This window comes from Excalfactoria chinensis, chromosome 7, assembly GCF_039878825.1.
Source record: "Excalfactoria chinensis isolate bCotChi1 chromosome 7, bCotChi1.hap2, whole genome shotgun sequence".
In the NCBI taxonomy this organism is placed as follows: domain Eukaryota; kingdom Metazoa; phylum Chordata; class Aves; order Galliformes; family Phasianidae; genus Excalfactoria; species Excalfactoria chinensis.
The window spans coordinates 23856616-23872095 of record NC_092831.1 but is presented as its reverse complement, the minus strand read 5'-3'; the positions used below and the strand labels follow the sequence as shown (position 1 = coordinate 23872095).

Genomic DNA, 15480 nt, shown 5'->3' with positions numbered 1-15480 from the left:
TGTGAAGTGTGAGTGCTCCTTTTGACTTCTGAGGGTGTTCTGGGATGTTTTGCTCTCATGGAGAGGAGACAGAACACTTACAGTTTCTTCTGTAGCAAGACATGAACTTTCTGCTGAAATGCTGAGGACAACAACCCAAAACTATGAAAATTTCAGAGCTGCCAAGCCCTCACAAAATGACGGTGAGATACAATTCACAGTCTGCTTCTTCACACCCAGACTCATTGGTTTAAGAAGTGAAGAGTTTCCATGTTTTTTAGTTCATCTGCTTGTGATGAACTGTCAGCATCAGGACACTTGCTTCAGGAGAGGGCTGGGTGGATGCCCATATGAAGGCATTTGTTCCCTGCCTCATCTAGATAAACTAATTCCTCAGAATGGAAGACAGCACTGGCATCAGCTGTCCTGTAGGTTCCATCCTGAGGCTGCAGACATGCACATGTACAGGTGCTCAGGCACTGCGTTGTCTCTGTAGCCCACAAGCTAGTTGTGCAGTGCAACCATCTGTTGTTATCGTTGTTACTTTTGAAGGTGAGCTGGAAGTTGTACATGAAAGAATAGTGGTATCCAAGGTTTGGCTTCCATTAAAAAAGAAAAACTTGCACAAACTTGTGGTAGTCATTTCATTGATTGTTGTTTGTTTTCATAGCTGGCTAAAAATGAGCCCTGAAGTCCACAGCACTTATTGTGTTACAGCTGTAAGGAGCTGCATTGTTCCTCTGGCTTTATTACTTGTGTGTCGTTACAGTGCACTGTTTGATTGCTGTCTTTTGCAGAGATGGCCTGAGACCTCTTGTCCACATCTCCATGTGAAGTAACCAGTGTATGCCTGACCCTGTGATACTGCTAAGTGCTTCTGAAATGGACTCCTCAAACTCAGGACAGTCTAGAGGTCTTCGGAAGGATTTATCTGCGTGCTCTGGAGTGCAGCAGTGCGGGATGTTGGGCTGCGTGTTCTCACTGGCCCTCCCTCTGCCTCACCGGCAGGTAGGAGCCACTGCCGCCGCTGGACCCTACCACGGTGAGGGATGCTCAGGGTGGTGCCCACTCATAGCACCTGCAGGGTGGGGGCAGCAACCCCAGCCTCTGCTACGGGAACTCCATCTGACCATCGTCCCCCATCATAGCCATCAGCGCATCGTGCCCAGCCGCGAAGGGTCACGGGGTGACATGAGAGAGGGCGGCCGGGCGCAGTGCGGGGCCTGCCAGCTCGGGCTCCCAGGAGCACAGGCGGCTGCCGACGGGCCGGGTCGGGGGCACCCCGCGTGGTCCCAGGGTCAGCCCCTGTACGGCAGCTCTCGGCCGGCTGTCAGCGCCCATCAGGCCGGCCGGGCTCAGCGGCGGGGGACGGAGGAGGGGGTTTGTTTAGAAGCATTAGCCCGCCCCTCCCCCAGCCCCATTAGCGGCCCTTATTAAACCAACACAGACAAAGAGCAAAGATGCCCTCGTTAATGGAGAGTCTCCGATAATTACTCTGCTCTGCCGCTTCTTTTAGGGCCTGAATGGCCTTTGAATAATGTTTCTCTTGCTGCGGCCGCAGACAATACCCTCGCAGACCGCTTTAAGCGGTGCCAATCCCATTAGCAGAAGAATAGCGGAGCTCTCCGGACCGGCGGGGGGGCGGCTTCGCCCCGCTCTGCCCGGGAAAGGCCCGGCACGGCGGGCGGGGGCGCGGCGCCCCCAGGAGCACCTCCCGGCCGAGGGCTGCGGGAGGGGGCGCTGCGGGGGACGGCGGCCCGAGAGACCCTGAGGTCGGGCCGGGGCTTTGCAGAGTCCCTCCGCATCCAGGTGCTGCGGGGCACGAAAACGGCAGTGCCGGCTGATTTCGGGAGGGTTAATTCCGCGCTGCCCCCCCCCCCCCCCCCCCCCCCCCCGAGCGGGGCTAATTAGTGTGTTCAATAGGCAGCTACCAACCCGAGCTGGAACGGCTCTACCTGAGCCGCTCTCTTTGATCTCCTTCCCACACGATAAGTGAGAACAGCGTATTGCTGGGCTGGCTGTGGTGTTTAATTTAATCATCTGATGATATTTATTTTCACAAACATGAACTCAAGGAACAATTATCGGAAAGGTTTCATCTTGCGCTGAACGTGCCAGTTAGCGGCCTTTCTGCGAGGTAATATCTTCCATGAAGGGAGTCCGTAATTAAAACGTGTGAAAAAAGGCCCTGCTTCAGAGGCGGTGGTCTAACGCTCAGCCAGTGTGAGCTGCTGGGTCTTCCAGTATGGTAAATTGGTATTTGTCCTTCCACGTGGTGCTGGCCCTAAGGGTTCCAGAGAGTTCCCCAGCTGAGGAGAAAGATGCTTGGGCTGTCATTAAAAGGAACCAGACTTGGTAGTGTACAATCCTACAGTCTGGGGCTTGGAGAAGAGTTCTGCAGTACTTGTGGGAGTCGTTCAGATTAAAGAAGAGCACTCAGTCCTGCAAGCTCTTACAGAAAGACAGCAGCTGAGTTACACTTCCAAAGTATGCAGAAAGAGATACGATTTCCTTCTTTTGGCATTGACTTTAGCTTTCATTAGAGGTTCTGAAGTCTAATGGATGGTCAGGTAGTGGGAAAATGACCCCCGTGTGTCCTCATCAGGTGGGCACACACTTTGATTTCTCGTGAGGTTTACCACCAGAGGGCTCCAGGCACTGGGTGCAATGTCAGGCTGTATGCTGATGGCTGCTGAGTGAGGGCACCAAGCTGCACCTCAACACAACAGCCACTGTCAGATCTTCAGTTTGCAGCAGCTCATGTCATGCTAGAGGATGGTAATATAATATAAGGGTGAAAAGTGATGCATCATAGTGACATTAGTGGGCACGGAGGTGGTGGGTTGATGGTTAGACCTTAGTGGTCTTTTCCAACCTTAATGATTCTGTGAGTCTATGATCTGAAATTTATGTCATTCAATATGTAAAGTTACAACAAAGACATTTTCCAAGGCTCAGATTTCTTCTGAATGGGAGCCTGTTATACTGCAGCCTTAAGGCTGGCCATTTGTTCTCCCCAGTGTCACATAGACTGCGGGAAGATGTCTGATGAGTTTAAAAAAAGAAACACAGAGCCCCCTGCCCAGGAAGGCTCCATTGTAGAAAGCTGTGACAGAGGAGTATGTGAAGAATGAGTGATGTGAAATTACCATTTAGAAAGAGGATGGAGTCTTCTCCTCCTTCGGGTAAAATGGTCATTGTTGTTGGTGAAAGTGCTTCTCAGAATGGTGAATTAAAAACTTGAATTCAAACTGTTCCCTAAAACTGGTGTGAGAAAGATGTGCACAGATGGTTGTACTGAGTGGTCTCCAACCTTAAGGATTCTCTGATTGTATTTGGTGGAGTCACCATCCCTGGAAGTGTTCAAGAGCCGTTTGAGATGCAGCAGTGAGAGCCGTGCTTTGGTGGGCAGTATTGGTGGTAGGTTTGGCCTTTGGACTACATGATCTTAGAGGTCTTTGCTAATGTTAAAGATTCTATGATTCTCAGGCAAGGCCTCTGCTGTTCCCCCATTGCTTTCTTAGCAGTCCTTTTATGAAAGGTACCGAATTCCCCTTGCACTGCTGGCTGTGGATCCCCACTATCAGCTCAGTTCAGCAGCATGTGTGGGTGCAGCGCTACCTTGCCAGCCCCACGCCCACGTGCACAGCCTGTGGTGTCACGTTGCAGGGTGCTGTCAGGCACGGGGCTGAGGTTACCTGCTTCACTCTGTTAAGTGTGCCTGCAGGTTATTTTTGCAGGTTATTTATTTTGTTTTTGTGTGGGGTCCTGCACCGCATTCTCATGAAATGGTTCGTGATCGCCTTGCAGCTTGGCTCTCCCTGGGTGCCAGGTTGCACGGCGGACAACGCTCGCTGCACCGACCTGTTCCGGCCCGCAGCCCTCGCGCCCCGGGTGCCTCGCGGAGCCCGTCGCGCGGCTGAGTCGCCCAGGTGCGCGAGTTTCGGGCGGTCCCTTTGCCCAGGTCGGGCGCGGGCGGCCCCGAGGGCGGCGGCAGGAACCTTGGTGCTGCGGCGCCGTTTCCCGCAGCGGCCGGGCCGGGATTGCGGCAGGACGCGGCCGCGCCGAGAGGGGCCGTGCCGTGCCTGCGCGCCGGCGGCTTCGCTCCCGTCGGGCCGGGCCGGGGAACCGGGAGCCCCTTCCTCGCAGCGCGGCGGCCAGGTAAACCTCGCGCGTCCGCGTGCGCTGCGGGTCGGGCGCTCCGCGGGGCCGCCTTCCCCGGGCCTCTCGGGCGAGGCCCGCGCTCAGCCGGCCGGCGCCCAACCGTACGGCCGCGGGCCGTGCCCCCGGGAGAGCCCGGGCTCCGCGTCTCTCCGCAGTTCTCGGAGAGCGTTTCGTCGTCGCTCCGAGCAGCGCGGAGCGTGTTGCGGTCTTCTCGCGTGTCTCCGATACCGCCGCTTTTGTGCAGCGGGCGCCCGGGCGAAGGCAGCGCTGAGAGCGGGGGGGCACCGGCCGCGTGGGTGCGTGCCAGCCTGGGGCGCTGCAGGAGGCCGGGATGAGCCCGGCAGAGGGAACGGTGGCTTGCGCCTTATCCGTTCTCTGCTCTGCAGATATGTGCTCGCCGCCCTGATCCGTTAGGATTTACAGACAAGTCTAATTTTAGGCACTGCATCATCCCACCGAGTGACTACAACAAGTTGCTGCATGTAGAAACAAAAGCATCTGCCTCTCAGTGGGACCAACACCCGCTGAAAGCAGGAGTTTTCATCTCATCCCTTACATGGCTTGTTCATCTTGCATGGAAAAATTATGTGCATTAATCCGAGACTAAAGAATCAGAAATTTAAACCACGAACCAGGGCATTGCATAGCAGAACGAAGGTTGTAGTCAGTGCACCATTTCTACAGGGCTGGATCACATTGCCTTGTTACTGTTACTTGTTACTGTTGCAGTTTGATGTTTTGAGGTTCCTGTAAATATTCCTTGTAATAAAGTAACAGTTGGGTTTGGAGAACAGCAGGTGTTCGTGCTGGAGGAATCAGCTGATGACAGCAGCTGTGCCGAAGGAGCTTGTGGGGGCCTGGGGGCCGGCAGCTGGGGCAGGGCTGCTGGGACCAGGGGCACCGGGTCACTGTGTTGCTGTGCTGAACATCCTTTGTACTCTCTTTCTCCTATACCTCATCCCCAGAGATAAATGTGCGAAACCATAGGGGTCCTGGCTATCTGAAAGATAAGAGAGAGGGCTTAGATTGAGGTTAGAAAGGAATTCGTTATTAAAAATGTAGCCCCATCAGCATCGACATTCAGCCACCAGTAGTTGAGGGAGAACCAATCTCCCTGTGTCTGCCTTGCAGTGTCCCAGCGTCCCAGCAGAGCTCCTCGGGTACCACAGCAAGGAGTTGATTGTGTTTGCAGATCAGGGCTGCTCAGAAGTCCTTGTGCTGGACAGGTTTGGAATTCAAATCTGTACTTTCTTTTGGCCTTGCTATGAGCTTAGAGAAAAAACATCTCCTATATTCTTGTGGAGATGCCTTGTTTCTGGCCCCTGTTGCCTGCAGTGGCAGCTGTTACTGCCAGGTGTGGGGCATACTGGGCTGTGCTTGCTCAGCTGGGGGTGGCATACTCGTTACTCCCTGCTCTGCACACCTCAGAGAAACCTCTCTGCAGAGCTAAATGGAAGTTAATTGTGTAGGCTGGCATAACTGGCAAAGGATTCACTTATTGCATTACTATTTATACCAGCTAGTGTGCTTCATCTACAAGAATCATAGAATTACCCAGGTTGGAAAAAACCTTGAAGATCATCAAGTCCAACCGCAGCCTAACCAGTACCCCATCTCTAAAAGAACCTCTGCTAAATCATATCCCTGAGAACCACATCCAAATGGCTCTTAAACACATCCAGGGATGGCGATTCAACCACCTCCCTGGGGAGCCCATTCCAGTACCTAACTACCCTTTCTGTAAAGAAGTTCTTCCTAATATCCAACCTGAACTTGCCCTGGCACAACTTGAGGCCATTTCCCCATGTCCTGTCACATGTCACTTGTGAGAAGAGACCTGCCACACTCTCACTGTAAGAACCTTTCAGGTACTGGAAGACGACAATAAGGTCTCCCCTCAGCTTCCTTTTCCCCAGACTAAACAGCCCCAGCTTCCTTAGTCTCTCCTCATAGGGCTGATTCTCCAAGCCCTTCACGAGCCTCGTTGCCCTTCTCTGGACCTGCTCCAGTACTTCCATATCTTTCTTGTGCTGAGGTGCCCAAAACTGGACACAGTACTCGAGGTGAGGCCTCACCAATGCCGAGTACAGGGGCAGGATGACTTCCTTAGTCCTGCTCACCACACCATTCTTGATACACGCCAGGATGCCGTTGGCCTTCTTGGCCACCCGGGCACACTGTCGGCTCATGTTCAGCCGTGCATCAATCAGTACCCCCAGGTCCATTTCCTCCACACAGTCCTCCAGCCACTCCGCCCCAAGCCTATAGCGCTGCCTGGGGTTGTTGTGGCCGAAGTGCAGGACTTGGCATTTGGTCTTGTTGAACCTCATCCCATTGGCTTCAGCCCAGCTCTCCAGCCTGTCTAGATCCCTCTGTAGGGCCTTGCTACCCCCAGGCAGATCCACACTCCCATCCAATTTAGTGTCATCTGCAAAGTTACTGAGAGTGTACTCAATGCCCTCATCGAGGTCATCAATGAAGATATTGAAGAGGACAGGCCCCAGCACCGACCCCTGGGGAACACCACTTGTGACCGGTCGCCAGCTGGATTTAACTCCATTTACCACCACTCTCTGAGCCCGGCCCTCCAGCCAGCTCCTTACCAGCCGAGAGTGTACCCATCCAAGCCATGGGCTGCCAGCTTCTGCAGGAGAATACCATGGGAGACAGTGTCAAAGGCTTTGCTGAAGTCCAGGTAGACCACATCAACAGCCTTTCCCTCATCCAGCAGATGGGTCATTAGATCATAGAAGGAGATCAGGTTGGTCAAACAGGACCTGCCCTTCATGAACCCATGCTGGCTAGGCCTGATCCCCCAGCCATCCTGCACATGCAGCCTGATCTCCCTCAAGACAATCTGTTCCATAACCTTCCCTGGAACTGAGGTCAGGCTAACAGGCCTGTAGTTCCCCAGATCCTCCTTACAACCTTCCTTGTAAATGGGAGTCACGTAAAAGAAGTCCCAAAGCTTCTTATTGTGCCCTTGTCCTATTTATAAGGAGATAAATATCTGTATCTGGCAGCCCCCCCTTGTATATGTCCTTCATTACTTAATCATGGCCACCTCCGGGCAGCAAGGGAGGCATGCCGGGCAGAACATTGCTGCACACAGCAGCTGACAGCTCAGCAGCCTGATTTCCAGCAGCCTCTGGAAATGAGTACTATAGAACAACATCCTCAGGAGTGACATATGCCTTTCACTTCTGTTCAGAGCTCACGGGGACAAAATGAAAATGCCTTCATTTGTGATCACTGTTAAATACATAAAAGACAAGCAGGATCTTCTCTTTGGCATAGTTCTTCTAGAACATATGGACTGGAGAGATACTCACAATTTCAGCTGTGCTAACCAGAGAAGTGTATTAAAAATGTTTTCTGTCCTTAGTCACATACTAGTTCTCCCATTTCCTCTCAGCAGAAAAGCTGAGTGACAGTATCTGATCAGCCATGCACCTTCCTGCACAGGTGCAGATTTGCACAGTGTTTGCATACCCTGCACTTTGTTCTGGTGTGCACTCCTCAGCTTAGAGTTGTTTCATGTTAATTACTTTTTCCAGAGTGCAGTTAAAATTAAAGGTGTATTACAAGCACTGCTTATTATTCATTAATGTGTGCTCGTTGCTGGATGAGGTGTTTATAGCTGCAGTGTGTTGGTTTGCTATGCTGAGTGAGGATGCAAGGGGAGTTTCTTTGGTAAAGCAATGGTGCTGATCTGCAGCTGAGGAAGCCTGTGCTATCTCACCTCAATGTCTGCTTCCCCTCACAGAATGCGACTTTCTGCTTTCTCCCCGGTTTCCCCTCTTTGTCTCTTTTTCTTCCCTTAGTGTGTATAAGCTCATTGCTGCCCGTCAGGGACACTATAGCTAGCGGGTGATTGTGCATCGCAGAAATGGTTGTGCTAACATATCTTCTCATGCACCTGGCCCTACAGGGAAGCATTCCTGACCAGAAAGCAGCTTTTTCCAGTTTTTGTGAGCTTCTCCTGAACATTGGTGGCTTGTGACTGATTATCAATCAAGAAATTCTTCCATGTGACGCCGTAAACTAGAATTGTCTGAACATTTTAAGCAGTTAATTGCTCAGTTGGATACTGGGGGAAAGAGGCTTTTCAAAAGGTGCTTTGGAAATGTCATCTAAAGACAGTTCTTCAGACCATATAAGACCATTGACTGTTATATGGCGGTCTCTTTGAAACTGCATTTGCCTGTTCCATATGAAAAAGTAATATAGTTTTGTCTTTTTTATTATTATTATTATTTTTGTGTGGCAACATTGATTTAGTTCAGAGATTTAAATGATGAGTCTAATAAGCTTGTGTGCTGTGTTACAGGGCATAGCACTTATCTTGTGCTGGGGGAATGAGAAAGCTGCTGGTCAGATCATTGAAAGTGTTTGCTGAGTGGGCCTTGCTATACTGTAAACAAATAAAATGTGATCCGCTGTGTAGTTCTAGCAGGGGGATGCTGGAAGGATGGCACTGTGCAGCACTTTACATTGTGCTGATTCAACTTTTCAGCTTCATTTTGCCATCAGAGTAAGAAAATGATGGTAAAAACTTTGGCAGCCACCTGTATGTTGCCATTCTCTCTTCTGGCAACTCTGGTGTGCCAGAACAAATACACCTGACAAATACAGCACAACTTCTTAGTTTAGAGGTAGCTAAGTCTTCAGCTTCATAGTGTTTTTATTAGGGATTCTGCACAGTGTACTGGTTTTCAGGGACAGTCATTGACCTGAGTGCATCCTGTTTAGATTCTGTGCAGTACTTGGCTGATGGGACCCTCAGAGCTAATACTTGTGGAGCAGAGCCTGTAGGCTGTGATTGTTCAAGGTACCACTTGAAGAGAGATCACAGGGTGAGGTAGCTCAGAGTCTGACTGACAGAAAAGCTCATTAGGTATCAGCTGCACCAGCCCCAATGGTTCTGCTCAAGGTGGTTGTATATCTGTCTTTACTTCAGATAACCTCTAAGTTAGACTGAGCTTGTCACAGACATGAGTTGGACTTGTTAATGGTCCAAGTCTGCAGCACACAAAGCAATAAAGGTTCCTGTGGCTACCTGGATCTGCTCTGCTACCAAATAGTTACCAAATCTTCCAAAAGAATGTTCTGCTCTGTTTTCCTGCAGACAGAGGTATTTCAGCCCACAGTTGCTGAGCAGTGTGAAGTAAGCACGGCCAGTTCCCTCAGCAGGTTCCAGGGTGTGGAGAAGAGAGTGGGGTGAGCTCTCCAGGAACTGAGGCACCACTGCTCACTGCAGACAGGTGACCTGTGAAACTCCTCTTGTGGTCTTGAGAGAGAATTCTCTGAAATACCAAATTCTCTGCCACGAATTTAACTCTTAAGAGTCATTAGGAATCAGTGAAACGGTCATGTTTCTCAATCTTTTGGCTGGCTGGGCGCTCCTCTTATTATGCATTTCCTCCTGAAGATGTTGCTTGTGTATGTCATTGATGGTTCCTTTATAATTCTCTCTAAAAAGACAAGAAAAAAAAGGCCCCTACTTACCTATTGTGAACAACTGAAACTCATCACTTTATGTATAAACTTCTATCACTTGCTCTCTGAGGAGGTACTGTGCGCAACAAAACCAGCCTGGCTGCTTTCTTACTGAATCATATCATGTCTCCTTTCTTTTCTACTTGCTAGTGTTTTCAGATCTATCTAACACTAATGGTTGTATTTAAGGAGAATCAAGTAGTAGCTCTTCTGAAAAAGAAGAGGGACTGGGTTTTGCTCACCTCCCTTTTAGCAGAAGAGTGAATTTTCCCATTTCCTACCCAGTATTTAACAAATGCAAGAACTGTGTCTTTAAAGGCACTACCATACTGCCATATCTAGTTGAAGTTGCCTGCATAATTAAAGAGACAGGGAAGGAAAACAACTGGAAGATAGGATGGTGGCACAAGCCCTTTTTCCTTAGGCAGCCAAACAGAAAGATGTCTGTTGTTAGTATTTCTTGTAGGGATTACTGAGCTAAATGGATCTTTGTAGTCAGCGGTTCCTAGATGCATTCTGGCTCTGTTTTTCTCTCCTGCCTGTGCTAGAATGAGCAGTCCTGGTCATGATGCGTGAGATGGGGATACACAGTGGGTGCTGTCATGGAGCTTTGTCACTTGCGGGATTACTTTCTGCCGTTGCCTCTTCCCAGCTTGTAATTGCAGTGTGATGTCCAGATATTCCCCCTGGAAGATGAGGATCCAGAAAAGCACATCAGGAATTGAAAATATCTGTTCCAGCATACATTTCCTGGCATTTGTCATCCGTGGTTTTCCTCTGTGGCCAGATTGCTCTGTCAGCTAGGTTGGCCTTTGTGGCTTCTTGAGGCTTTGTGTAACCCTAACTAAACGGAAGCTCTGTGTCTCATGTGGCATGACCAGCAGTCGCTGCTGCTTGCCTCAGCCGTGAGTAATGTGGCCGTTATGCACTTGTAAAGACTTAACTCATGTTGTGAGCATTTATTATCTGACTGCTGTACATCTGTGGACAGAAGCTGTATCTACAGTAGCTGTTTTTCAGCTGCTACAAGCTGATGCTGAGCAGTTTTTGCTAAGAACAATGCCCTTCACGGCAGCCTGTAGCTTTGGCAGTTTTTAGTTTGTATCTGGGCTGATGCATCCTTCTTCCTTGTATTCACTATCCTAGGCTGAATGTCCTTGGAAAATTTCAGGTGTTTCTGAGAAGCAATACATGAGGCAATACATGTGACAGTAATTTTAAAGGAGTTCATCCTAACGTTTTGTTCTCCTTTTCTACCCTTATGTGAAAGGGATGATTTACACTCTTCTTTCCTGGTGGAGATTTGGGTGGAGCTGTTTACTGGCATATCAGACCTTGCATTCATTAGTCATGAAATCCCTTTAAAAGTCTGAAGGAAGTCTTGGCTGAATGTCACTGTCGGAAGATGCCAACTTGTGCTTGTGGAGATTTATTGAATCCCAGTGCTGAGGGAACCACTGCATGCATGGCACATCTTTCTGACCTGAGGAGGCTCCAGGTGTAGTAGGATGTGATCTGCCCACCACTGCCACTGAGGTCACGTTTCCTGTACCTACTGAGGAGAACAGATCAGCAGAGGCAGGGCATATGAGTGTTGCTCCTTGCATACTGTATGATGCAGGGCCTGCCACCTTCTCGTGACCCTGTGATTCAGCATCTCCCTGGACATGAGGTCAGCTGTAGTTCTACAGCATTATGCTTGGCTGCATGACTCTGGTAATTCCAGTCTCTAGGATCCAGATAAACATGCAGCTGCACAAAGTGAGGAATCCAGCAGTTAAGGATGAACCTGTCAATGTAAGTGTTGGCTTTTTCCTGTTCCTTTTCTCCTAGCCTGATGATTTAAAATAAAGAACCAAGCAGCACTGCATGTGCTACCATTGAAATTCTTTTTCTGCAGTGTTTCAGTGGCATGTCACAAACCCTTCTGGAGTGATTGCTGCCCCAGTGCTTGTGTGGGAGCAGGGCTATGTTTTCTGCCAACTCAGGAGGCAGCGTCTTTGTGTGGTCAGCCTGCAGCTCTCTTGGCATGAGGTTGTGCTGGTGATGCTTTTGTTCAAGTGAAAGCCTTTTATGGTTTTGCGATTTCCAGCTACCATTCTTACTTTAAAGACGTGCCATGGGAGGATGTGGAATAAGTGGATAGGTTGAAACACACTGTGTTCCTCAGCTTGCTGGAGCTGCTCTGAGAATGCTGCTCTGGGACCAGTGGCAGGAATGATCTATGAGAGTGAGCTTCATGCTCCTTTAACGTAATGGTGTGGATGTGGTTGGAGTGACTTCATTTCCTGCTGCCATCAGCTAGTACTATTGCACAGCTTTACAAAGAGTGTTCTCATTTGAAACCACTCCGTATCTGTTTTGTTCAGTGCTCCATTTTGGTTCTGGCTCTACCATTAGTGTCTCACTCTTCAGTTTGTCCTAGTCCTGGTTTGCTGTGAGACAGGTGAAGTGAATCCTTGGAAAAAAGCTGGGGGAGAAAGATCTCAGAGTAAAGCCCTGAAGTTTCCAGAGTTATGTATGTGGTTATTTATTTATTTTAATTGGAATGTGGTTAGAGAGGTGATGGTCTGAAATGCTGATCTGTTACACAGGAGGCTGAGCTGTTGCTTTCCAGCACAGGAGTGTTGTGGCCTCAGCAGTGGGAGGGAGGAGACCAGTGAGTGCCTGTGGAGGTTTTGTGCTCCAGGACTCAGCCCCTTCTTTGGGGGATGCTGGTCTCCTTCCTCCCTATGACTTAAGGTAGCAGTGTCTATTTAAATGGCTTTGCTAATTTAAGTTAGGGTAAGGCAAGTCGACTGTTCTTGATTTTAAAAAACCAAAAACAACAAAACCCCAAAAACTTTGAATATAAGCATGATGTGTGTTTGATGCTGTTTAATAGATGTTTTTTTTTCCTGCTAAGTGTAAATCTTCATGGGTCTTGGTGACACTTAGCAGTGTTCACAAGCTAATGAGCTGCTAATTATCAGCCTTGTCCAGGCTAATTAGTTCTGCTAAGAGTGTATTAATCTAGGCAGAGCTCTGGGCTAATACAGCTTTACTGCTTCTAGGCCTTGAACTGATGTGGTCAAAACACAGATCTCCTTGACTTCTGGCCATCCTATGTGTGCCTGCTCCAGATGCTATGAAAGCACTTTTCCACCTGGCACGCAATCTCTAGGTCCCACTAATGTGCTGCTTGATTTTCCCTGTTTGAACCTAGCTTCCCTGTGTGACCCACAAGCACAGCAACACTATGGACGGAGCTTCCAGAAGGAGAAGTTAGAAGGCAGCAGGCATGGTGAGACAGGAGTTGGCAATGAGACACCCCCTGGTTGTGCCCCAGGAAGCGTAATAACTCTCCTTTCCTTCCTGAAGTGAGCTCAGTACTGCCTTAAAGCCATTCTCTATTAAGGTTTTCCAAAACAGCTGCAGGGAGATAAAAGATTTGCAGCATTATGACAGTAGGGGTTATGGTGTATTTTGTTTTGCTCATAGGATGTGTTGTCTTTCTGGAATTTAGGTCGCCACACCATTTCACACAGGTTGCCAGCAATACTCTAGAGAGAAATGTGCAGCAATCACTCTGCAGCAGCCTATTATCACTGATTTATTAAATATCACAGTTCTACTTATGCAGACAGGCAGCAAAGTAGCTGCTGCAAACTAGTGTCAGTCTCCTAAAACAAAGAATGCAAGCAATCCAGGAGAAAGAGTTAAAGTAATGAAGGTCAGTTGGCTTGCTTTGCAGCCTGATGGGAACCTGAAGTAAGTTCCCTTCAGTGGCTGCATTCAGTGTTGGTCAGTACTGCCGTCCAGTGCATCTCTCTGATATTTGGTTAGTAAGTGGTACCACTTTGGCTCCCCTTCAACTAGTGGCCTACCCTGCTCTCTGTTCCAGTTCAAGAAGAGATAACACACTGTGACTGTGGAAAGAGGGATGTGAATAAACACATTTATCTGGGAAAAAGTCCATACTGACATGATGCTTTGCTTTGCATTACAGGTGATCCGCTATCACTATGAGCGTGCTTTCTAGAGTGACTACAGGCGACTTTGTCATGGATGTTCAGTCTCACATCTGAAGAGAAAGATTGGTTGGGTTCCTCTCTGCCACTAAGGATTGTGTGTGTGGACTTGTCCTACCATCTCTGAGTTAGTGGTGTGCAGAGGGCAGATGTGAAGCAACCATTTCCCTTGGGCCCACTGGTAGCGCAGGACATGGAAGCTCTTGAAGTTGATGATATTAGCCCTGCCTTGGAAGTGACTGAAGACTTCTTCAATAGTTTTGATACTAAACTTGAGAAGATTGTGCAGCCCTCTGGGGTGTTTGGTGTCCAGGAGGTGCCTGAGCTGGTTGGGCACGAGGTGTTTGATCAGATAACAGAGAGCAGGAATCTAAGGAACGTCGCCTCCTTAGCCAAAAGTAGCCTCATTTGGGATCACTGCAAAAATGGCCTCTTGGAAACCAAAGCCCAGACAGCATTCTCTGCCAAAGATCAGCATGTGGTGCGGAGGGTAACAGCTGCTGATAGCCTTGCTTGGTCAGGAGAAGGGGAAACTGCTGCTTTTAACATCTTCAACATCTGCCAGCGGAGGAGGGACAGGCCTCGGTCAGTGAATGACATCCTGGTGCAGAATGAAGAAGTCTCTACATTCAAGCCAGGACACAACCGCTCACGCTCTGATATCAGCCACGTAAAATGGGGAGTGGTCTTCACTGGCACCTCTCTACAGCAGCCAGCTTTGCCGGGTCAGGACAATAACAGTGCTCTGCTCTCCTACCTGGCACTAACCAAGGGACAGGACATCCAGGGAAACACAGGTTAGTACGGATATGTTATTGTTTCTATTGAAGCGGAGGCTTTTCAGTTTGTTTTTAATATTTATCTCCAAAAGGAGCTGCTTGTTTCTAAACAAACAACAACAGAAAAGCACAAAAAGAACCATATGAGCTTCTTAGGATGATGTAAAGCAGCACGACTTTCTTGTCTTTGATACAGCTCTGTTTGCCTGGTAAAGAGGTCAGTGTTTAAAACAGTCTTCACTTCTGTTTGAAAAACTAAACTTGTTTTACTTTTTGCTCCTATTTTTTTCATTCTTACTCAAAAAACAAAAAAAAAAACAAAAAACAAAAAACAAACAAAAAAAAAACCAAACAAAAACAACTGTGGTCTAAAAATGAACTTTTAACCTTTAGTGTATTCTGTTCTGCTGCTATGCAGGGTTCAGTAGCCACAGTATTTCTTCCCTTTGTATTTACTGAAGAGCTTACCTTAGAGTTTGCTGCTATTTTGAGCTGAGCTTAAAACAGAAAAGCAAAACCAAGAAAGTAAGTGTTGCAGGAATGTAACTGCAGGGACTGGTAACTGTACTCCACAACAGATAAAAAATGTATTTGGAGGTTGACTGAAAGCTGCTGGGGTGGTGGAAGAAGTCGTGGAGGCATCCTTCTCCAGGGCTTTGATGCAGATTAAAGCAGTGCATATGAGGTACTGAGAGCAGTTTGCAGCTGCTCCTCAGTCTCCGTGGTGGGGAAGGACTTCCCTCTGGAGCCTGCAGAGGTCTCCCGGTCCTCTGAGGCTGGCCAAGTTGCTGCACAGATTAGCTCTTCACAATCACAATTATTTTTTCATTATCTTCATGTTATATTTATTACTCTGAGCTTATCTGTTCCTGCTGCTTACTTTCTCATAAGACAAATAAAATGAAACTGGATCTGCTCCATGTCCTGTGGAGGAAAAAGCTTGAAAGAAGCTGTGCCTTTTGGGGCTGTATCTCCGGCCTGCTGGCAACATAACTAGCATACCAGAAATGAGCACTGCATATGCTTCAGAGCAGTGTCAAGCAGTAAGT

At 48.7% G+C, this 15480-nt stretch overlaps 1 protein-coding gene across 2 annotated transcripts in view; it reads left to right on the top strand.

Annotated features, from left to right (window-relative positions):
* The first annotated feature begins 930 nt into the window (after positions 1–930).
* The window catches only part of PLEKHM3 (pleckstrin homology domain containing M3), an 87296-nt gene continuing 72746 nt past the window's right edge, over positions 931–15480 (top strand). Inside the window, exons 1-2 of one of the 2 annotated variants that reach the window (XM_072341943.1) lie at positions 931–987; positions 13631–14449. In XM_072341943.1, the coding sequence (XP_072198044.1) occupies positions 13846–14449 (604 nt within the window). In that variant the 5' untranslated portion in view covers positions 931–987; positions 13631–13845. Of the gene's footprint in view, positions 988–3785; positions 4141–13630; positions 14450–15480 lie in introns of those variants that run through there. The other variant, XM_072341942.1, reaches the window with a different exon arrangement.